This window comes from Pseudogymnoascus verrucosus (genome assembly GCF_001662655.1).
Source record: "Pseudogymnoascus verrucosus strain UAMH 10579 unplaced genomic scaffold scaffold_20, whole genome shotgun sequence".
Lineage (NCBI taxonomy): Eukaryota > Fungi > Ascomycota > Leotiomycetes > Thelebolales > Thelebolaceae > Pseudogymnoascus > Pseudogymnoascus verrucosus.
This window is the reverse complement of record NW_017263671.1, coordinates 27927-46171: the sequence shown is the minus strand read 5'-3', so window position 1 is coordinate 46171 and position 18245 is coordinate 27927. Positions and strand designations below refer to the sequence as shown.

The following is an 18245-nucleotide window of genomic DNA, read 5'->3' as shown; positions in this document are numbered from 1 at the left end:
GAAAAGAAAAATAGAGTACACCGCATCACTCACCCGTAAGGCGGAGCAACGGAAACTCCACCAATGTCTCGGTTCGATTGCGCGTCTACCGCCGTTCTGCTGTCATCTCCTTGTCATCTTATGTACGGAGAGATGGCTGTGTGTACGGTCCCTGGCCCGGCGGCCGGTCAGGCTGGGTCCTCCCTCCCGCCCGTTTCGAGGCGAGGGTGGGCTTAAGCGCAGTGAGTGGCATTCTCCGTGAGCACATGAATTACACCACACACAGTGCGATAGTACGTACACGACACCCAGGATACCAGCACTCTACCTCGCGCTCATCGCATGTTACGGCAGGGATGACAGTATCTCCATCTTCTCCTTCTCATCATCTCTCGTCTCTCCATCTCCCATCTGCCATCCATCATCTCCCGTCTCCCCATCTCCCCCCTCCATCTCATCACCATCAATATCAATCACCCACCCCCCATCACCACCAACCTACCCCATTCACCCCTTACCGCCGCCTGACTCGCCATCACCGTAGCGCTACTGTGCGTCAATCACCGTCTCCTCCGGGCGTCGCCCAACCCATCCCCAGTATCTGGGACGCTGATTGGGTGCGCGCGGCTCATGCACGCCGGGGCACGAGCCGCTTTCACTGACGCGTGGAGGGCGATCTCTGTTTTCCCTTGCTTTGGATGGCTGGCTGGGGGTAGGGTAGGGGAGGGGAGGGTAGGGGAGAGAGAGAGAGGGGGATATGGTGGTGGTATAGTATGCTGTATTATAGTATAGCAGTAGATTTTGGTTTGGTAGTTCGTATCACAGCGCCTGCAGCCTACCTCTCATCCCATCACTCCATCACTTCACAGCTCCCTCGCGCGCGCCGTTTCACACCTATCACTCCCCCCATCTATCAACCAGGTTCTCTCGAAATCAAACCTCTCCTTCCCCACCCCGAGCCGTGGATCTTGAAACGACAGAACAAATAATAGAACTAACAACCTATTTATAACCCCCCCAATCCTCTAACGTTGGATGTTGGACCTACCTACATCTCCACCTTCACGCAACAACATTGGGGGCGATCGGACAATAGCGAGGGGAGGGGTGGGGCAGATCGTGTACGCACCCCCTCCTGTCATTTATGCACTGGGCTGGGCTGTACGATACATACATACATACATACATACATACATACAACCAAAAACAAATCGAACAAAAAATGTGAGATCTTATGCATACACACAGACTACGTAGATGTGATGGGAAAATAGGGGTAAAGCAACGTAACGACCAAGCCCACCCCGCTGGATGCCGCTGAGGATGTGATCTATTCCTCGCAGATGTGGTCAGGGCGCCAGCTCAGAGCTGTGTGTTCAGGTCAGCTCTGGTCAGCTCGGTGGTGTATCCCCTCTCGTTCACCTGCTTCTGGTGTTTCTGGCTTCTTCTAGACGTGGCTGCTTTTGGTCATCGCGGCTGCGGGCGGGTGAACCCCCTTTTTCCTATCTTGCCGTGCTCATGGTCCTGCTCCTTGCTCCCTATGATCTGCTTCCCCATCTCCCATCCAGTCATATATCCACCGATCCATCCATCCATCCATCCACCCGCAAACCAGAAGACCAAACACAGCCCCCACCAGGGGTACTTCACTCCAGTAGATACGTACCCATACCTCCCTCTCCCTCCCATCCCATCCTCTCCTCACCACTAGACGACTGGATGACTGGACACAGACGTACAGTACCCCTGCACACCCAAACGGCCTCGGCCGGGGTCTCGGCCGGCGGTGGTCTCGGGGAAGCGATCGGGGAACTCGCCAGCAAAAAGAGGTACCTCCCTCGATGATGGCGTCTGCGTGTCTCGCTCCTTTAGTCAGGCGCCGGGGTGGATGTGGCGGCAGTTGGGGTTTTGGAGGTGGTTTGCTGGGTTGGTGGATGGGGAGGGACGGGGGAAGCACGTGCGTACGCGCGGTGTTTTGTGGGTTGTGTGCTGTACTGTACTGTACCTCTCTCTCAAGTTATCTTGGTCAATTGTTGCTGGATTGTAGTCAGCATCGTATAGTAGAGTGCAGGACAGCACAGTACAGCACAGCAAAAAAGGTGAGTGAGCAGACAGACAGTATGCGTGTACAGTAACAGAGAAACCTCCCAAAGGCCCATCCTCCCTCCACACACCCCCCCAACCAACCACCATCCCCAATCCCGTAACAACCGCCGCGCCGCATGACTACCCTCAGCCAACCTATCACCTGTTCCCATCCACTCCCTACCTAACGCCCACCCCAGAGCGCACGCCCAGCCCGCGGCAGGGTATGTGGAGCCTTCCGTATCCGCCGCAGGCGAGGGTACGTATTCTTTTTTGCTGTTTCGCTTCGTGGCTGGTCCTTGTAACTTTTCTAAGGTACGTACTTGTACACGGCTAGGGGGGAGGGGAAAGGGTGCGATTGCTCCGAGACGGTGGGAGGGGTGTGCAGGGGTGGGGAGACAGGGGGGTCGGCGTGTGAGGGAGGAGGGAGGAGGAGGAAAGAAAGAGGGATGAGAGGGATTGGAAGGAGAGGGAGGGAGGAGAGAGACGCCATGGGGGGGACGGGATTCTTCAGTGCTGAGTGTGCTGTGCTGGTAACGTTGTTGCAGTGTTCCCACAGTGAGTGAGTGAGTGGTAAAACAGCAGCACCACCACCACCACCACCACCACCACAGCACCAAGCAGCATGTCTTGCCTGTCTCTCTGCTGGTCACAGACCGAACTAGAAGCGTGTGTGTACCACCCTGTTGTGCTACCGACAGAACCAGGACCATTAGCACCAGAACAACAAGGCACCGGCACAGCACCACCAGTGCTAGCGGTACCAACACCAACACGCCAACACCACCAACAGACCCTCTCAATACCAGCCCAGAGCGCGCGTAGGGATAAGATTAGATAAACTCCCCCTAGAGTTGTGATGGTGATGGCAGGGACGAGAATAGCAACAATCACCAACTGAATGACTCGCGCTGTGTCTGTCCATCCATCCAACGGCAGCAGGTAGGTAGGCTCATCACATCTGGTCGCATCGCATCAAATCCTGGGAGTGTCCTAGGAGTGTCCTAGAAGTGTCCGTTCACTCGGATCTGCTGCGATCCGGCTGGCTGGCGGAGTCAGTGCTTGTACTGACTTGACTGGACTTACCGCACTGTCCGTACCGCACTGTCTGTGGTGTTAGCAGCGTCAATAGCGTCACCACCGTGCTGAAAGTTAGTACTGAAGCACCGCCCGTGCCCCTCCCTCCCATACCGACCGCCGCACCACCCGAGACACACAGACACTGCCAGACAGACTTCACTTCCCTCCCCTCTACTCCCCTCCCCTTCACTCCACGCACCGCCACCACCCACCCCGATCAAGCCTAACCGACGTGGCACCCACCGCCTGCCTGCGCTACCATGTCTACCATGCGTCTACTCCCCCCCTTCCCTCCCGTACACCGTATCGTATACTCAGGCCGCGGTGTTGCACAACAGGCACCTAAACGGGGCGAGGCAGACGCGGGATAAGGCGATACGGGCGCGTGATTGCGGGCGATAGGGAGGTGCATGCTGCGTGCGTGCGTGTGTGTGGATGTGGTGGTTGGCGAGGGCGAGTCGTGGGTGTGCGTCTGCATGTACTATACAGTACTACTGCACTGTAATTCGTATGTGTTGGTGCGGCGTACCTGTGGTGGGGAAGGGAGAGGGAGGACGACGGGTGGGCGTGGCGGTTGGGTGCGGTGCGTGGTGGCAGGGGAGTGTGAAGGGGAGAGGGGATGAGGAGGGGTGGTTGGTTGGGAGGCGACGGAGGTATACCCGATGCTGAGGGGGTAGGAGCGCGATAGGCGCGGTTGGGGTGGTTGTGTGGATGATGTGTTGGTGGTGGATGTCGCTTGGGTTGGTGGGTTGGTGCCTGGAGGGAGCGGGCGAGGGAGGGGGGAGTGGATGTCAGGGTGGATGAGTAAGGAGGCGCCCGCTGTTTTTCGTTACCTCTGTCTTGGGATTGCGGCTTTCCGGGTGGGATTGGGAAGTTCGAAGCGTTAGTAGCGTCCGTAGTGTTGGGTATGGCCGTAGTGTCAGTAGTGGGGGCCAGAGAGGGGGAAATTGGCGCGGGTGGAAATGGAAAAGGGCTGGAACTATCGAACTTCCTTCCTCAGACACCCCGCTGTTTGCACCACCGGAACAGGCTGGACCGGGCGGGGCGGGTATTGTCTAAGTCTAAGTATAACGGCTTCTATTCCTGTAGGACTGGTTCTCGGGTCCAGGGAGACGGGCGGCGAGGAGTACGGTATGGTAAGGTGAGTTGGGGTTTGGGGTTCGGGTTCCTTTTCGAGCTCGCGCGTGGGCTCTAGAGGTAGGTTGGATGGAGTATCATGGATGCAATATCGTGTTCGCTTTTCCTTTCTTTTTGGCGCTTCCAACAACGGCGCCACCGAGGAGGAGGGGCATGGGGAGGATGGATGCCTTGCCTTGCTTTGCCTTGTCATAGTCGCTGGCGCTGTCACTGGCGTTGTCAACGCAGCTATGAACCATCAATGCAGCTATCAACCAATAGATTGGGATTCCGCGTGCGTCGGCTGGACAAGCCACTGGTGCGTGGCGGTGCGTGCTTACGAGGGGAAGTGTAGTGTTGGATGAGTAGAGTGGTTATTGTGTGTTGGAGGATTAGATTGGGCTGGCGTGGCGGGTGTTTGTTCATGTGGAAGTCGTCCTTGTTGGTGGAGGGAAGGAGGAGGACGTGCATGGGCGGAAGGAAGGAAGGTAGAGGCCGTGCATTGCATGGTGGAGGTGGATGGGGATGGGGATGGGGAGGAAGGAATAGAAGGGTTGGAAGTGGTGGAAGGGGAGTGTTGGTGGTGAGTGAATTGGGATGTAAGAAGGGACGGGGGATTATTGAGGCCGGTGCTTATAATGTTGAGTGGAGTGAGGAGGGAGTGAGGAGAGAGGATAGTAAGTAAGTATGCAACAAGTGTAGGCAGCAAGTAGTCATCCATCTCAGTTAGCTCAGTCATCTCAGTCATCTCAGTCATCAAAGTGTGTTTTGTATGTTGTATGCAGTATACTACTATAAGTAGAGTAGTATAGTCCTGTACATACTCTAGTTGTATGCTGTATACTATAAGTAGGGTAGTAGAGTAGCATGGTTCTGTATATTAGTTCTGTATATACTATAGGACTCTACTCTAGTTCTCTCCTATAGGACTGGACTCTACTCTACTTCTCTCCTATAAGGATGGCAGGCAGCAAACTTAAGGAAGTACTCTGCTCCTCTCTCCATTGTCTAACTTATCCACCTTGTCTAACTTGTCTACCCCTGTTCACACACAGAAGAGTACATCCATCCCATACTATCCCTCCACCTTGTCATCAAGTACCAACAACTACCAACGTGTATACATACATAATCTAGTGAAAGCGCTAGTGCGGAAGGCCGATTAAGTGGAAACCATCCTAGCACCACCCACCCTAGCACGCTAATAATTCGCCCCGCTAACTCGCCCAACTGGTGGTTTTTCTTACCCGCGCGACTCTGAACGGCTCTTTCCCTTCCCCGTCGTCGTGTCGTCCCCATCGTGTCCCCCATCCTCATCCCCGTCCCCTTCCACACTATTACTACTACTGCGCCAAGTACTACAACCACTCACCACTCACCACAGTAACTTCGTACTTTTAACACACTGCGCACCCACTACACGCACTACACTAAGTCTAGTACTTCTCTCCGTTCTCTCCGTACTCGCCTCGCGCGCGCCCTTCAATCCCACCCAGACGCCCACTCAGACGCCCACTCACCCATAGTCAGATTCCCCCCTTCCCACTCTCCCTCCCACTTCTCCCTTCTCCCAATCCCCTCCCAATCCCCAATTCCCCATACAGTAATCTTCACCGCCCCCTCCCCCCAAATCACTCACCTTAATTCACCACACACACACACAAACTCACCCACTCACCCACTCACCCACTCCTACCACCCACCCACCACTCTTCCCATCTTACGCGCGCAAGAGAAAACACAACTTCAAATACATACTAGACACCCTCATCCTATTGTATACCCTCTCTATCTTATCTCAAATCAATTCATCCTTCTCCAATCATTCTCTATCGTTCGTTCCGAGTTGCCGCCCATTTTCACGCTTCTGCCTGGACTTTTACCGCGTCGGCAGTCTTGTCGCGAAACGAGGCGAGGGCCTATTGCGGGTATTCGAAGCGCCGGCTTACGCTGGGGGCGCTGGGGCGGGAAAGAAGTCGACCAGTTCTTGGGTAACCACCTCGACCCTCGATCGAACACACACACACACACTCGTTCACTCCCTTAAAACACAACAACAACCTCGTCGTCGTCATACTTGACACCGCCAACGTCTCCATTTAATAATTGTCCCCTATTCCTTGTATTGAAACTTTTCTGGAAAAGTTACATACTACACCGCCAGGAATAACCTCTCACTTCCCCCGGCCACCAAGCTTTGTTCCTTCCGTCGCAAGAAAGAGACGCCAGACGGCATCGTTACGTCGTCAACCTGGGGCTGTGCAAAATTCTTTCCTACAGCTAGCCGCACTCCAACAAAGAACCTCTCAACTCCCCCGAACAAACATTCTATTGTTCTCCACGCTGTCGCAGCTCCGAGACAGCGTACCTCCCGTTGCCAAGATAGCGTCCCTCACGACGGTCTCCACGACGGCGAAGGAAAGGAGTCCCAGCTCGGTCCAGCTGGAGCTTGTGGCACTCGCTCGCGAGAGCCTACGAGAGACAGGACGCGTCTCGGGAGACCTCACAGACACCATCACCGTGGAGAGGCCACCGCGCACCAAGCTGCCCGACCCGACGAGTCCGACTCCTCCGGCAGATCCTGTCACCGCCGACAGCGACAGCAGGCGTCCATCACCAGCCGACACCATGACGGCCGTCGAATCACATACGGCGCCGAGCCCATTCCTCGACACGCCCGCAGATCCACCGACGTCGCGATTCACTGCCGTCAACAACCGTGAGGCATTGCCATCCGCGGCGCCAACGAACAATGGCAACGGCTCGTCGCGGAGAGCTTCCGAGGATCGCCCTGAGCCACTGGCCCGCACCACTCCGCCAGTCCCCGAGAAGCTCACCATCACTACGACAAATACGCAGAGAGACAATTGGGCCGACACGGTCAATGGCGACAAGGCTGCCGGCAGCCAGAGCGTCCCTCCGCCGCCCACCTTCCCAGATGGCGAATCCTCACATAAGCGCAAGCGGTCTGGCTCTGTGGAACGCGACAGCGCCCAGCCGTCCAGCTCCAGCTCATATCACAAGCACAGTCTGCCAGCACTGAAGCCGAACGAGCAGCAAAAGGGCTCGCCGAACAGCCCGTATCCCGACTCTGCGCAATCGAGCAAGAGAGATGCGCAATCGGCGACGCGTGATCCATATGTCACACCCCAAACGCCGTATCCGCACTACCCCGAGGAGAGCCGCGAGAACAGCGCCGCGTCGTGGTACTCGCATCAGATCGACAACCGCACCCCTGTGGACGGAGGGCACTCGGCCGTTTCGCAGCACCACATGAGCCCTGATGATCAGCTTCGGGAAGCGCTGCAGCGCGAAAACAACAGCGATGGCCAGGGTAATTACAGCGAGACCAGCCCGGCGCAGAACGATCGCGGTGCGCCTTACCGAGGCGAGTATGGGCAGGTGCAGGTGGACCACAAGAAGCGGAAGCGCAATTTTAGCAACAGGACAAAGACCGGCTGCATGACCTGCCGCAAGCGCAAGAAGAAGTGCGACGAGACGAGACCTGAGTGTAAGTCCCCGCGAGCTACTGTACAACCCTGACTATATCTAATTCGTCCTGAAGGTAACAATTGTATGCGTGGTGGGTTTATCTGCAACGGCTACCCGAGTCGTGGCAATTGGCCCAAGACGGAACAGAAGCAGGGACCCGTCCCTCTGCAGTCCAAGGACGGCTACGATGCGAGCCCGAGCCAGTACCAACCGCCGCCGTACCAGCAGCAGCAGCAGCCTCAGCAACCCAAACGCGAGCCCTTACCATCGTATCGCGGCCAGCAATTACGTGTTGATCCCCTGCAACCGCCCGCTCGGCCAGTTGGCGCTGACGAAGACCGGAGCGCCTCAACCAACCTCAGCGCCTCAGTCGGGAGCCCCGACAAGAGGCTCTCCGCCATCTCGTACACACAAGCCAATACCTTCCCTACACCGGTAAGCGCAGTCAGCCAGAGCAATTACCCCGATCGTCTTTCTCAAATGGATTACCAGCGCATGCCTCCTCTGCTAGACCAGAATCGCAGCGAGCATGACACTGGGACTCCGCAATCGGCCCACTCGGTCCCGCACTTCAGCATCCTCCACGCCTCGAATACCAACAGCCCGCACCCTCACACGCCGCAATCCACGGCCGCCCAGGACGCCGCGCGCCTCGCTCTCTCGCATCCGGCCTCCAACTCGCGCCGCACGCAGAAGGAGGAGATGCTCGCGGGCAACAACTTCTTCCCCTTTGACCGCGAGCTCGTCCTCGAGCGCGAGCGCTGCAACGCCGCCTCGTGGCGCTTCAACAACAGCACGAATCCCAATAACGGGAACCTCCCCGAGGACCGCTCGCGCTTGTTCCGCGACATCCTGCAGCCCAAGGAGCTTGCTAGCATGCCGCCGCACCTGGCCTCGCCGGTGAATCCGCAGGGGTACGTGGGCGAGCGCTGCGTTGTCGCGGCGCCGTTTACGTGCGATTACGGGTATAACATCACGATTGGGCAGGACGTGAGTATCGACCGCAACTGCACGATCCTCGACTGCGCGTCTGTCAAGATCGGGGACCGCTGTGTGATCGGACCGAATGTCAGTATCCTCACCACGACGGTACCGATTGATCCGAAGAAGCGCCTCGGTAGCAAAGGGCCGAACCAGGGGAAGCCGATTATCATTGAAGAGGACTGCTTTATTGGGGCGAATGCTACGATTTTGCCGGGGATTACGGTGAAGAGGGGGAGTACGGTTGGGGCGTGCTCGGTTGTTACGAGGGTGAGTTTTTTGCGAGCTTGCTTATAAGTAAATAAATGGCGTACTAACGGTTTATAGGATGTACCACCCTTCACGGTCGTCAGCGGTAACCCAGCGAGGGTCATGAGAGGTATCTTTCAGGTCCACGACTAAACCCGCTCCCCTCTTGTTTGACTCCGAGGTTCGCTAAGGATACGAAAACGAAAACATATTTTATATACATAATACCACCACCACCCCCGTCCTTACGAAAGGCGGTAATATGCTCGCCCGCTCTTCCCGGCGTTATGGCAACTGGCTGGTCCAATTTCACGATAGTCGCTCTATTTTGCACCCCCTCTTTACTACCCGCTATTCGTTTCTCGTATGAGGACGAATAAGAGACAGTGGGATGGACGAAAGGGTAGCTTATGAAAGGGAAGGGGGTGAGGGGAAGGGAGAAGGAAAATGCAAGGAAATGGGAAGGGGAAGAGGGATGGATGGATGGATGTGTTGGGAAAGGGAGCGGGAATACTACCTGCTACCGTCCAACCCACCACCACCATGGGAAGAGCGGAGAGAGAGAGAGAGAGAGAGGAAGAGAAGAAAGCTGGAAAGACCGTTGCTATTTCCGTTTTTTTTTTTTTCAACTACTACCACATTTTTTTTTCACCCTTGTTCGCTGTCATATTTCTGTGCTGATTTTGCGTTTTTATTGTCGTTATGTGTGTGTGTGTGTGTGTGCTCAAACCTTTTATTTTGTTTTTTATGATGGGATGGGAAATATCAGGGAAGAAATGGAATGGAATGGGAAGGGAAGGGAGGAAAAGGGATAGGAACTGGGGATGGGGAGATGGGAAAGAAAGCACGACCGTAGGGGCTCGGGAAATATCACTTATTTGCTATACGTTTTTCGCCTCATCATTTGTTTTTGTTTTTTTTTGCAGCTACTACTTACTCCCTTTTGTTTTGGATGGTTTTGGAGACCTAGCTGAGGGTGGGGCAGGGGGTTGCCGATCTCGCGACAGAGAGGGGGGGAGTGAGAGGGGGAGTGAGAGGGGGAGTGAGAGAGAGGGAGAAGTCGGGGTTGGATTTTTGCTAGGGATTATTTATGCTACTAGGGGGAGGGAGGGTGGCTATAGTCGTTTTTAACTTTTAAGTTTATAAGATTCATAAAATGGAGAGGGATTCTATTTTACTAGTGTTTTTTTTGGGGGCGGACGGGGGGGTGATGGATTTCGTGGGTTTGTATTGTATGTGTATTGACTGACTGACTGACGCACGGGGGATTTACTATGCTGTGCTGTGCTATACCACTTTATTCTTCTTCTTCCATTGAGAGGACTCTCCATCTCCTCTCATCCCTCCTAGTACAGCACCCCCCCCCATCCGTTCCCTCTACCTCCCCCCCAACACCTCAGCAACCCCCTCCCCCTCCTACTACCAACCACCACGCCACAAACACACACCCCCCTATAGCCCCTCTCCCCTCTCCCCTCCTCCCAAACCCAGTCCGTACCAAGAGCCATACGAGTCATCCTTTGTTTATCGCGAGACTGAGAGAAAGAAATTCTATAAGTTACGGCCAACGCAACCGACGTGAGCAGGAGCAAACGACGACTCGTTGCTATTGAGAGAATGTCACTTAAACGGGTGTCTGCTGTTAGGGTCTGGTTTGTTTGCAGCTAGCGGGGAGTATGGGGGGTTTTTTTGAGGAGGGTGAGGGTGAGAGGGAGATGTGCGCTGACGAGAATGTATGAGCGATGGGTAAGGGTGGCAACAGTAGTAGTGGTGGTGGTAGTGCGGTGACGAGAATGTAGGAATGACGGGTACGGGTGAGAATGACAACAGCAGCAACAGCAACAGCAACAGCAGCAGCAGTAGTAGTACTGTTGTCAACTGATATAACATGAGACAAGGCGGCTAAAGGACTCTGCACACCCAAAGCATATCTCGCACATCCGGCCACTTCTGCTGTTGTTGCAGAACTCAGACGACAAAGGCAGGATATGGTTAAACATCCATCGTATCATGTGTTGGATGGAGATGTCTCTGTTATCATTGAGAAAGAGGCGTGGCGTGGTCACGAAAGAAGGGTGGTGGCAATTGAAGTACGGTGACAAAGGAAGCGCGTGTGGTGATGAGAATATACCAGCGACAGATAAGAGTGACGGTTGTAGTTACCCCCTATTCCTCATACCCTCTTGGGAATTTTTCTATCATCCCCGATGTCGTGGAATAAAAATTCAATGACCCCGGCTAGCTGGCGACATATATGTGTCATGCGTGTTGCTGTGACTAGGGAGATGGATCGCGCTGTCTATCTATCTTCCAGTACGGGGCTGCCACCCCTTTGAAAGGTGACCGTGTTAATTATGGGCAATGGAGTTATTCTGGCGTTGCTCGTGATTGAGAGTCTTTTCTTGGTCTATACTGTTTAATGGATAATCATATGAATCAGACGAGGCGTTCTAGGTGGTAGTTATTTGATGTATTTATTATGTATTTGGATGGGGGAATATTTGATACAAGATGTGCCAACCCATCTTCTAGTTTCGTTTTATAATATCAGCTGCTCCTCCTCGTCTCACTCTTCCACATCCTAAACGCCCTCCCAAAACCCTCTCCCCCATCTCGATCTCCCACCCCCTTCTCCCTCACCTTACCCTCCCTCTCCATTCCAACCACCACACCTTCCCCAACCCCAACAAGCGGCACCATACTCGGCCTCCCATGCGCACACAAAAACGGGAACTTACACTCCCCCAACCTCCTTACCAACATCTCACACTCTCGACGCTCAAGCACATCATTAAACATCACCGCCCCCCGACAAGCACGCGAATTTAGCATCTCCAGTATCCCCGCCGGACAGCCCTGCATGCGTGCCACCCAATCTGGGGTCGCCCCTCCTTCCACATCCGTCTGCTCTGCGGTTTCATTTCCCCTAACCAGACGTGATGGCCCAGCACCCCCTCTTCCATCAACCCCCCACACCTCACGCCGGATGAGTTCAATAGCTATCTTCGGATCCGCGCGGCACCTCTCCACAATACCAGGCGGTAATGCCGTCAGCACGACTTTATCCATCCCCTCCCCAGGGCAAATGTAATACAACACGCCCCAATCCGCAAAGTGTCGTCGATGACGCTCCAGCAACTCCGATTCTGCGTCCGCTACCTCAAAGACAATGCTCTTCTCTAGCCTCTCCACGCGGACACGAGGGGCCAACTCATCGTGTCCCAGTCCCGGCAACGGTGAAGGCGGTAGAAAGAAATCCGCCATAAGAGCTTCAATGCGACAGCGTTCATCAGCGGCGTGCTGATCGATAATAACGAGCATATCCTCCCCGCTTACTCCGTCATCCATAGATGCTGCTGCTGCCGGCATCCGCGCGAGTATAAACTTGCGATCAACCTGCGCAATGACACGGGCTTGCTGGAGTCCCGATTTCGATAGATGGCCGGTGGAGCTGGTGGCGCTGACTTGGAAGGCGCGGTCGATGGCTGCTTGGGTGCAGGTATGGTGGTGGCCGTGCAGGATGCTCTGAGTGTGGGTGTCGGTCCAGTCGGGCTGGATTTGGGGGATGGGGGGTTCGGCGGGGGGGAAGACGGGGTTGTTCCAGTTGGTGAGGATGCTGTTGAGCCAGTCGCTTGGTTGGTGGGGTTGGGTGGGTGTGTCGTGTGATTTTGGGGCGTACTTTCTATTGAGTGTTTGGAGTCCGTGGCGTGTTTCTGGAGTAGGCTTGACGCTCAATTTTGGGGTTTGCTGTACTGAGCCAGTGCGCATGTTGACGAAGCAGTTTTCCTTTGTAGTTGGGTCTGTCCAAGGAACAAGTTCGTCTTTCTCCATGTCGGGAGGGGATTCGTTGATCGGAACTTCTTTTTTGGGAGCCATTGCAGGTCGCCTGGTTGGCTTTGCCACATCCATAAAAGGCAGCTGGGATACTGTACCTGATTTCGAGATAAGCGGGGTCGTGCTGCGGGGTAGAGACTTCTCTATCTTGGAGGTAGAATCCCTTCCGGTGTCTTTCGACCCTGCCGAAGGACGCTTTGAAGGCTGGGCGCCTTTTGCCGCTTGAACTCCGTCGTCGACATTGGATAATTCTCTTTTTGACGTCTTGACAAGCGTTGGAACCCTCCCGCTTTTGACCCTAGGCCATATATCAAACGGCGATGATGGCCTAGGACTTGGATGCCTTGTCGGAAGTTTCGTGATTGCCCTTTTCTTTGGTGAGACTGACGTTCCAGGCATATCATAAATAGCTTTAGTAGAAGAACCCGACGGCTCAATTCTACCCATGTCAACCTCGCTGCTTTCAGCTTTGCGCTTGGACGGCGAGCCAGGAGGCCGGATAAACTTGGGATTAAAGTTGTTGCTTCGGAGAAACTCCACAATGACAGCCTGGAGTAACTTCGTGATGGAAATGAGAGTTTTCTCATCGTCAAAAACATCTTCAACGGGGTCGTGGTTGGGTATTGGACCATGAATATCGATTCTCATATAGAACATCGGCCATTTGTCCACCCCCTTTCCAGACCCTTTTAACTCCTTGTTGGTAAAACCATCGCTTTTATATCGCTTGTCCTCTGCTCTCCTCTTCTTCTCTGTCTCATCTAGCTGGGGAAGATCATCCACTATGCCAAACGATGAATTGGCAAAAAGACGATTGACCTCTTCAAACAAAATATTGCGTCCGTCTTCGTTGCTCAAAGGGTGTATTCCAAAGGACATGAATTGAATGCCTTTGGTGGGCGCGGGATCAAGTGAGATTCCGCTCCTGATACTAACTGTAGATGTAGAGCCGCTTGCAGACACCCAAGACGATGTGTCTACTGAAGGAATGAAAGATGCTTGCGCAAGAGTGCTGCAAATATGTGATATCAGGGCACCATCATCATTGATATTTCTCTGCCTCGAACTTATACGCAAAGTCCGTAACTTGGTGTTGGATGAAAGCTCTTTTATGGTCACAGAAATAGGGCCCTGCCATGCTAATATCAAGGCCATGACTTCTTTGCGGAGCGAATCCCAGTCTTTCGGATTTCTTGACGACTCTGCATTCTCAATAGCACGCTGCTTGACTCGGACTGGCATATCCCCAAACAGGTTCCGCACGGTAACACGAGTGCCATGGTTTAATGACACTAAATTCTGTGCCTCAGGAGCCGGAGTATGACGAGATATAACCTGGGATCTGGACAAGGCTATAGAATTATGCGAGCGGTGCAGATGGTGATGTGAAGTGATAGACAGTAATGACAGCGCAGCAAGGGAAGCAATGAAACAGCCCTGGGTGCCATGCGTTTCAGTATCACTGGTATATTTGGAGGTATCTATATATATATTAGAGTTTTGCCGATTACCAGACTGGGTTTCTTACGATGAAGTTTTGCCAACCCGCCACTGGGTTGGAATTCGGCTGGCGCTATACCCAGTCCATCATCTTCGACTATACAGCCACCACGACCATAGTCAACCTGAACATCGACCTTTCCGGCTGAGGCATCAAGGGAATTCTTCAGTAGCTGAATGATAACCCCATTTACCGACGTGATAGAAACAGACGATTTTATCTGGGCAACAACTTCAGGTGGCAATGGAGCGATAGCAGGTGAAGAAGCCATGCCGTTGTTGGAATCCTTCAATCACTGTAATGAATGCAGTGCCAAATCTGATGGATAATGTTCCTTCCGTTTTCAAAACGCTGGGTATTAGCCATCGCGCGGAAAGAACGAAGGGCTCACGTCCGGTTTGTTTATATGGCAATCATCTCAGCAGAAAGACGGAGCAGTTACGCAATACTGGCAGAGAAGCAATACTTCAACAGAGGAAACTAAAGCAACAGATTCTGCCAACACCGTCAATCTCAAGTGGCAACATTGAGTGGGAATTTATATTGCGCTGGGCTCCTGGGTTGACGCTTTGGACAAGGGAACGACGACGGCGTGAAATTCTGCCGGTTGTCATGCGAGGATGCCCTCACCGCCTTATGCCAGAGCAATGACACGCTCAGTCACGTGATGACCATACTAACAACGCCAACAAGCTCACAACAGATCTAGTCAACGATAGTATGAGAATGTGAAATCTAGAATTTTCCATTGGTATTAATTCTGTGAGCGCCCCAAAGATATTCTTAGCTCGTGTTACTCCAAGTGAGAAACTCATGGAATCCGCTCTTCTGCCTAGTTATCCGATAACAAATGTTCGAGGCTGATGAAATGGACCTATATCGTCCCGTCTTACCCAGCCACAAAACTCAGACCAGAGGCCGAGTCCCACGTCCTTACCACATCATGTCCACAGTGGCTTGCCAAGTCCAGGGCTCATTTGCCGACGCAGTTCAATTAACCCCAGAATAGGAAACTTAAGAGCACGGCACCTGTTGATCTCCAAGCCTCTCTTCTTGGCACATGGGCTGAATGGGTACTGCTAATTTTACTTCTGAGGGAGATCGTTTCGGTTGGAGGTGGGAGGGAAGCAAGGAGTCCGAGAACTTCGTGTTGTGAGTTGCGTGGATTTGTTTATTGCTTCATCCTCAGCTAGAGAATTACAAGAAGGGGCTCAATGGGCGATGGATTCCGTACGTACTTCTGTATGTTCAGAAGTCTGGGAATACTGAGGGATATGGACGTCAGGTGCCATGGGAAGATTTATAGTTGACAGGCAGGGAATACAGTGTGTCATTCCAGGCACTTAAGGTTCTCCACGCCATCGGTTATGGGTTTAAGGAGGGCTGAGAAAGTTCACCGAGCCACGACCCCATGCCACATCCTTCGTGCAGAAGCGTAAGGCTGACAAGAGCAATTTTATCACTGGATATGGTTCAGCAAGACCCTTCAAAAACCAATGACATCTATCATCACGCTCTAAACCCACCCCTCCAAGCCAACGGTGGAGACAGCTGAATCCAATGCGGCTTATGGTAATTTGTGACAGGTAGATCTCGCCTTGTCTGTCAGTTTGGTTTCCCCACCGAACCATTCAGCTGCCTCGCGATCCATTTCTATCGGGTCAGCAATGCCTCCGGAAGCCAAGCAGGGTCCGACACAATGTTATTCCTAGGCGCGATCATCATGTTGCTTGGGCTTGCGGGTCGCGCGCTCATTGGTTTGACTTGGGGCGGGTGGGCAGTGCTGTCCCTCAATTCACAGAATAGCTCAGTTCAGCTACGCTCACACCCCTCTCAGTGCCTGATCCGTTTGAGAGTGCTGAGAAGTGATAGGGATTGGCGTGAGTACTAATATTCCCCAAGTCCGTCTCTATCCTTCTGCTTTTCTTTCCCCCTCATCCTTCCAACTCAAATCTTCTCAATCCATCTTCTCATCTTCAAACACTCTTTAAGCCACCCCTTACCTTTTCCTCAAACCACCAAACCCCAATCAACATGCGTTTCTCCCTCCTCCTCGCCGCCGCCTCGGCCACCATTGTCGCCGCCCAGGTTGACCTCGGAGACGTCCAGAACTGCAGCGACCCCCAAGGCCTCAGTAACTGCGCTGCGCCCTACCTCAAGGACGTCCAGAACTGTGGCAACAGCGACATCTCCTGCCTCTGCAAGGCCGCCACCGGCGGACAAGCGTGCGTTATTCCTAGCCCCTCGACCAACCACCCAGACTAACCCCCGCCTAGATGCTTCACAAAGTACTGCCCTGAAGTCACATTCCCCTACTCGGCCGAGCTCCAGGCCGAGTGCGGCGGCAGCGGTAGTGGCAGCGGAAGTGGCAGCGGAAGTGGCACTGGAAGCAGCTCTGGCGATACCAGCAGCGGCAGCGCCAGCTCAACCGGCTCCGGCGGCAGCGCCAGCTCGACCGATGCTCCCACGAACGGTGACTCCAACTCGAACACAAACACCGCTCCCAAGTCCGGCGGTGGTGATCCCGGTGCAGGAGCTTCCATCTTCGCCCCCGCTGGCAGCCTCCTCGCTGCCATCGTCGCTGTTGCGGCTATGTTGTAAGCGGTGTATTGGGAGAGAGTGTGAGGGACAGGGAAAGTGGGCTGCGCGTATTGTTTTGGCGTCTGCGTCTGCTGGGGGGTTTTGAGACCCGTTGAGATTATATGTTTTGTTTGTTGTATTTTGGGAACAGATACGGCTGCGGCCTGGGAATTTGTATATCCGGATGTGGGGGCTAGAGTATATAAGATAATAATTTAATCCTCATTTTGGAATATTTGGACTGAGTGCTTGGGGAGATTGTGAGGATGTGTGGAGGGCGAGTTCACGTTGGCTCTGAAAGACTCATGCGCGGTGCTGATAAAAGTGTTGTGAGAACCCACGAAGATCAATCAATTCCATTCCATTCCATTTTAAAGTCCATCCATGAATAATGCCAGTAACACCCATCAACCTGCTCCTCATCACTCATTAAAACTGAGCCCCACCTCCTCAGTCTCAAAACACCCCATCCTCAAAATCCACAACCTTCACCTGCTTCACCAGCGGCCCAACACTCTTCACAAACGCAAGATGCACCGGGTCCTTCTCCAAATAATACTTCCGATCCGCCTCCGACACAAAATGCGAGATAAACGCATGCGTCAACCCTCCCTATCCAGTATTAGCCTTCCTTATCCCCCACCCCGCAAAAAGAGAGGAAGCAACTCACATCATGACCCTCCGGGCTGTTATTCTTCCCCCCAATCCCATTAAACACGTACTGCTGCCCATTCTCGGGATGGCGACAGGTATTCGACAGGTTCAGCATGCGCTTGCAGATCTAATGTGCTCATCAGTCAGTCTGCGTCCTGGGAGGAGGTTGTTGCACGTGCTTATCGATAAGGCAGGACCTGGGAGGATGGGAACATACGTCATTGACAGCCTCTGGGTCAGCGTCGGCGGCGAACTCGAAAAGGACGATGTGGATGATAGTCATAGCTACTAATTTACGTTCTTAATCTGCGAGATAGGTTGTATTTGTAAATCGGTATTGGGTGAGTGAGGATGAGAAAAGTGTTGTTGAGAGAAGATGGGCGAGTCGGAGATGGTGGTCTAAGACAAGGGTTCTAAATAGCTCGGTTGGCTGCCGGGTGTCTCTGCCAACTTTCTAAGCGGGAGGGGCAGGAACGACCAACAACCACTTCTTATCAGGGAAGGGACGTTGGATTTAGGTTTGCTGTGACGTCTGTGGATGGAAGGGCGCTCGTATGGGGTTGGGTCGTGCTTGCCTTGATGGGCAGGGGAGGGCGGGTCTGGATGGGAAGGGACGCGCGGCCGGAGGAGGAAGGTGCAGGGGGGAGGAGGGGGACGGGAGGAAGGTGCGACTGGGGATGACTGGGCTGTGAGA

At 53.8% G+C, this 18245-nt stretch overlaps 4 protein-coding genes across 4 annotated transcripts; 2 read left to right on the top strand and 2 right to left on the bottom strand.

Moving 5' to 3' along the window:
* The first annotated feature begins 5585 nt into the window (after positions 1–5585).
* On the top strand, positions 5586–10062 carry CAS91 (Maltose acetyltransferase). Its single transcript, XM_018274903.2, has 3 exons — positions 5586–7771; positions 7826–9003; positions 9061–10062. Exons 1-3 carry the CDS (start codon positions 6889–6891, stop codon positions 9133–9135), a joined length of 2136 nt encoding a protein of 711 aa, XP_018130596.2. The 5' UTR covers positions 5586–6888; the 3' UTR covers positions 9136–10062.
* A 1467-nt stretch (positions 10063–11529) lies between these two features.
* On the bottom strand, positions 11530–15063 carry MLH3 (DNA mismatch repair protein; the record flags this gene model as incomplete). The annotated part of the gene is made up of 2 exons (XM_018274902.2): positions 14345–15063; positions 11530–14297 (listed from the first exon to the last, which is right to left on the bottom strand). The coding sequence occupies exons 1-2, from the start codon at positions 14586–14588 to the stop codon at positions 11530–11532; spliced, it is 3012 nt and encodes a 1003-aa protein (XP_018130639.1). The 5' UTR covers positions 14589–15063.
* A 1200-nt stretch (positions 15064–16263) lies between these two features.
* On the top strand, positions 16264–17117 carry VE01_05437 (uncharacterized protein). Its single transcript, XM_018274901.2, has 2 exons — positions 16264–16542; positions 16594–17117. Exons 1-2 carry the CDS (start codon positions 16352–16354, stop codon positions 16916–16918), a joined length of 516 nt encoding a protein of 171 aa, XP_018130597.1. The 5' UTR covers positions 16264–16351; the 3' UTR covers positions 16919–17117.
* A 236-nt stretch (positions 17118–17353) lies between these two features.
* Positions 17354–17834, bottom strand: VE01_05436 (uncharacterized protein; the record flags this gene model as incomplete). Its single annotated transcript, XM_018274900.1, has 3 exons — positions 17354–17509; positions 17568–17678; positions 17769–17834. The coding sequence occupies 3 exons, from the start codon at positions 17832–17834 to the stop codon at positions 17354–17356; spliced, it is 333 nt and encodes a 110-aa protein (XP_018130598.1).
* Between the last annotated feature and the right edge of the window lie 411 nt (positions 17835–18245).

What these genes read in the sequence shown, in the direction of transcription:
- CAS91 (XM_018274903.2), top strand. Translation starts at nt 6,889, where the DNA reads ATGACGGCCGTCGAATCACATACGGCGCCGAGCCCATTCCTCGACACG. An exon ending in CGACGAGACGAGACCTGAGT is followed by an intron (nt 7,772 to 7,825) that starts GTAAGTCCCCGC and finishes TTCGTCCTGAAG; the next exon opens with GTAACAATTGTATGCGTGGT. An exon ending in CGTGCTCGGTTGTTACGAGG is followed by an intron (nt 9,004 to 9,060) that starts GTGAGTTTTTTG and finishes AACGGTTTATAG; the next exon opens with GATGTACCACCCTTCACGGT.
- VE01_05437 (XM_018274901.2), top strand. Translation starts at nt 16,352, where the DNA reads ATGCGTTTCTCCCTCCTCCTCGCCGCCGCCTCGGCCACCATTGTCGCC. An exon ending in GCCGCCACCGGCGGACAAGC is followed by an intron (nt 16,543 to 16,593) that starts GTGCGTTATTCC and finishes ACCCCCGCCTAG; the next exon opens with ATGCTTCACAAAGTACTGCC.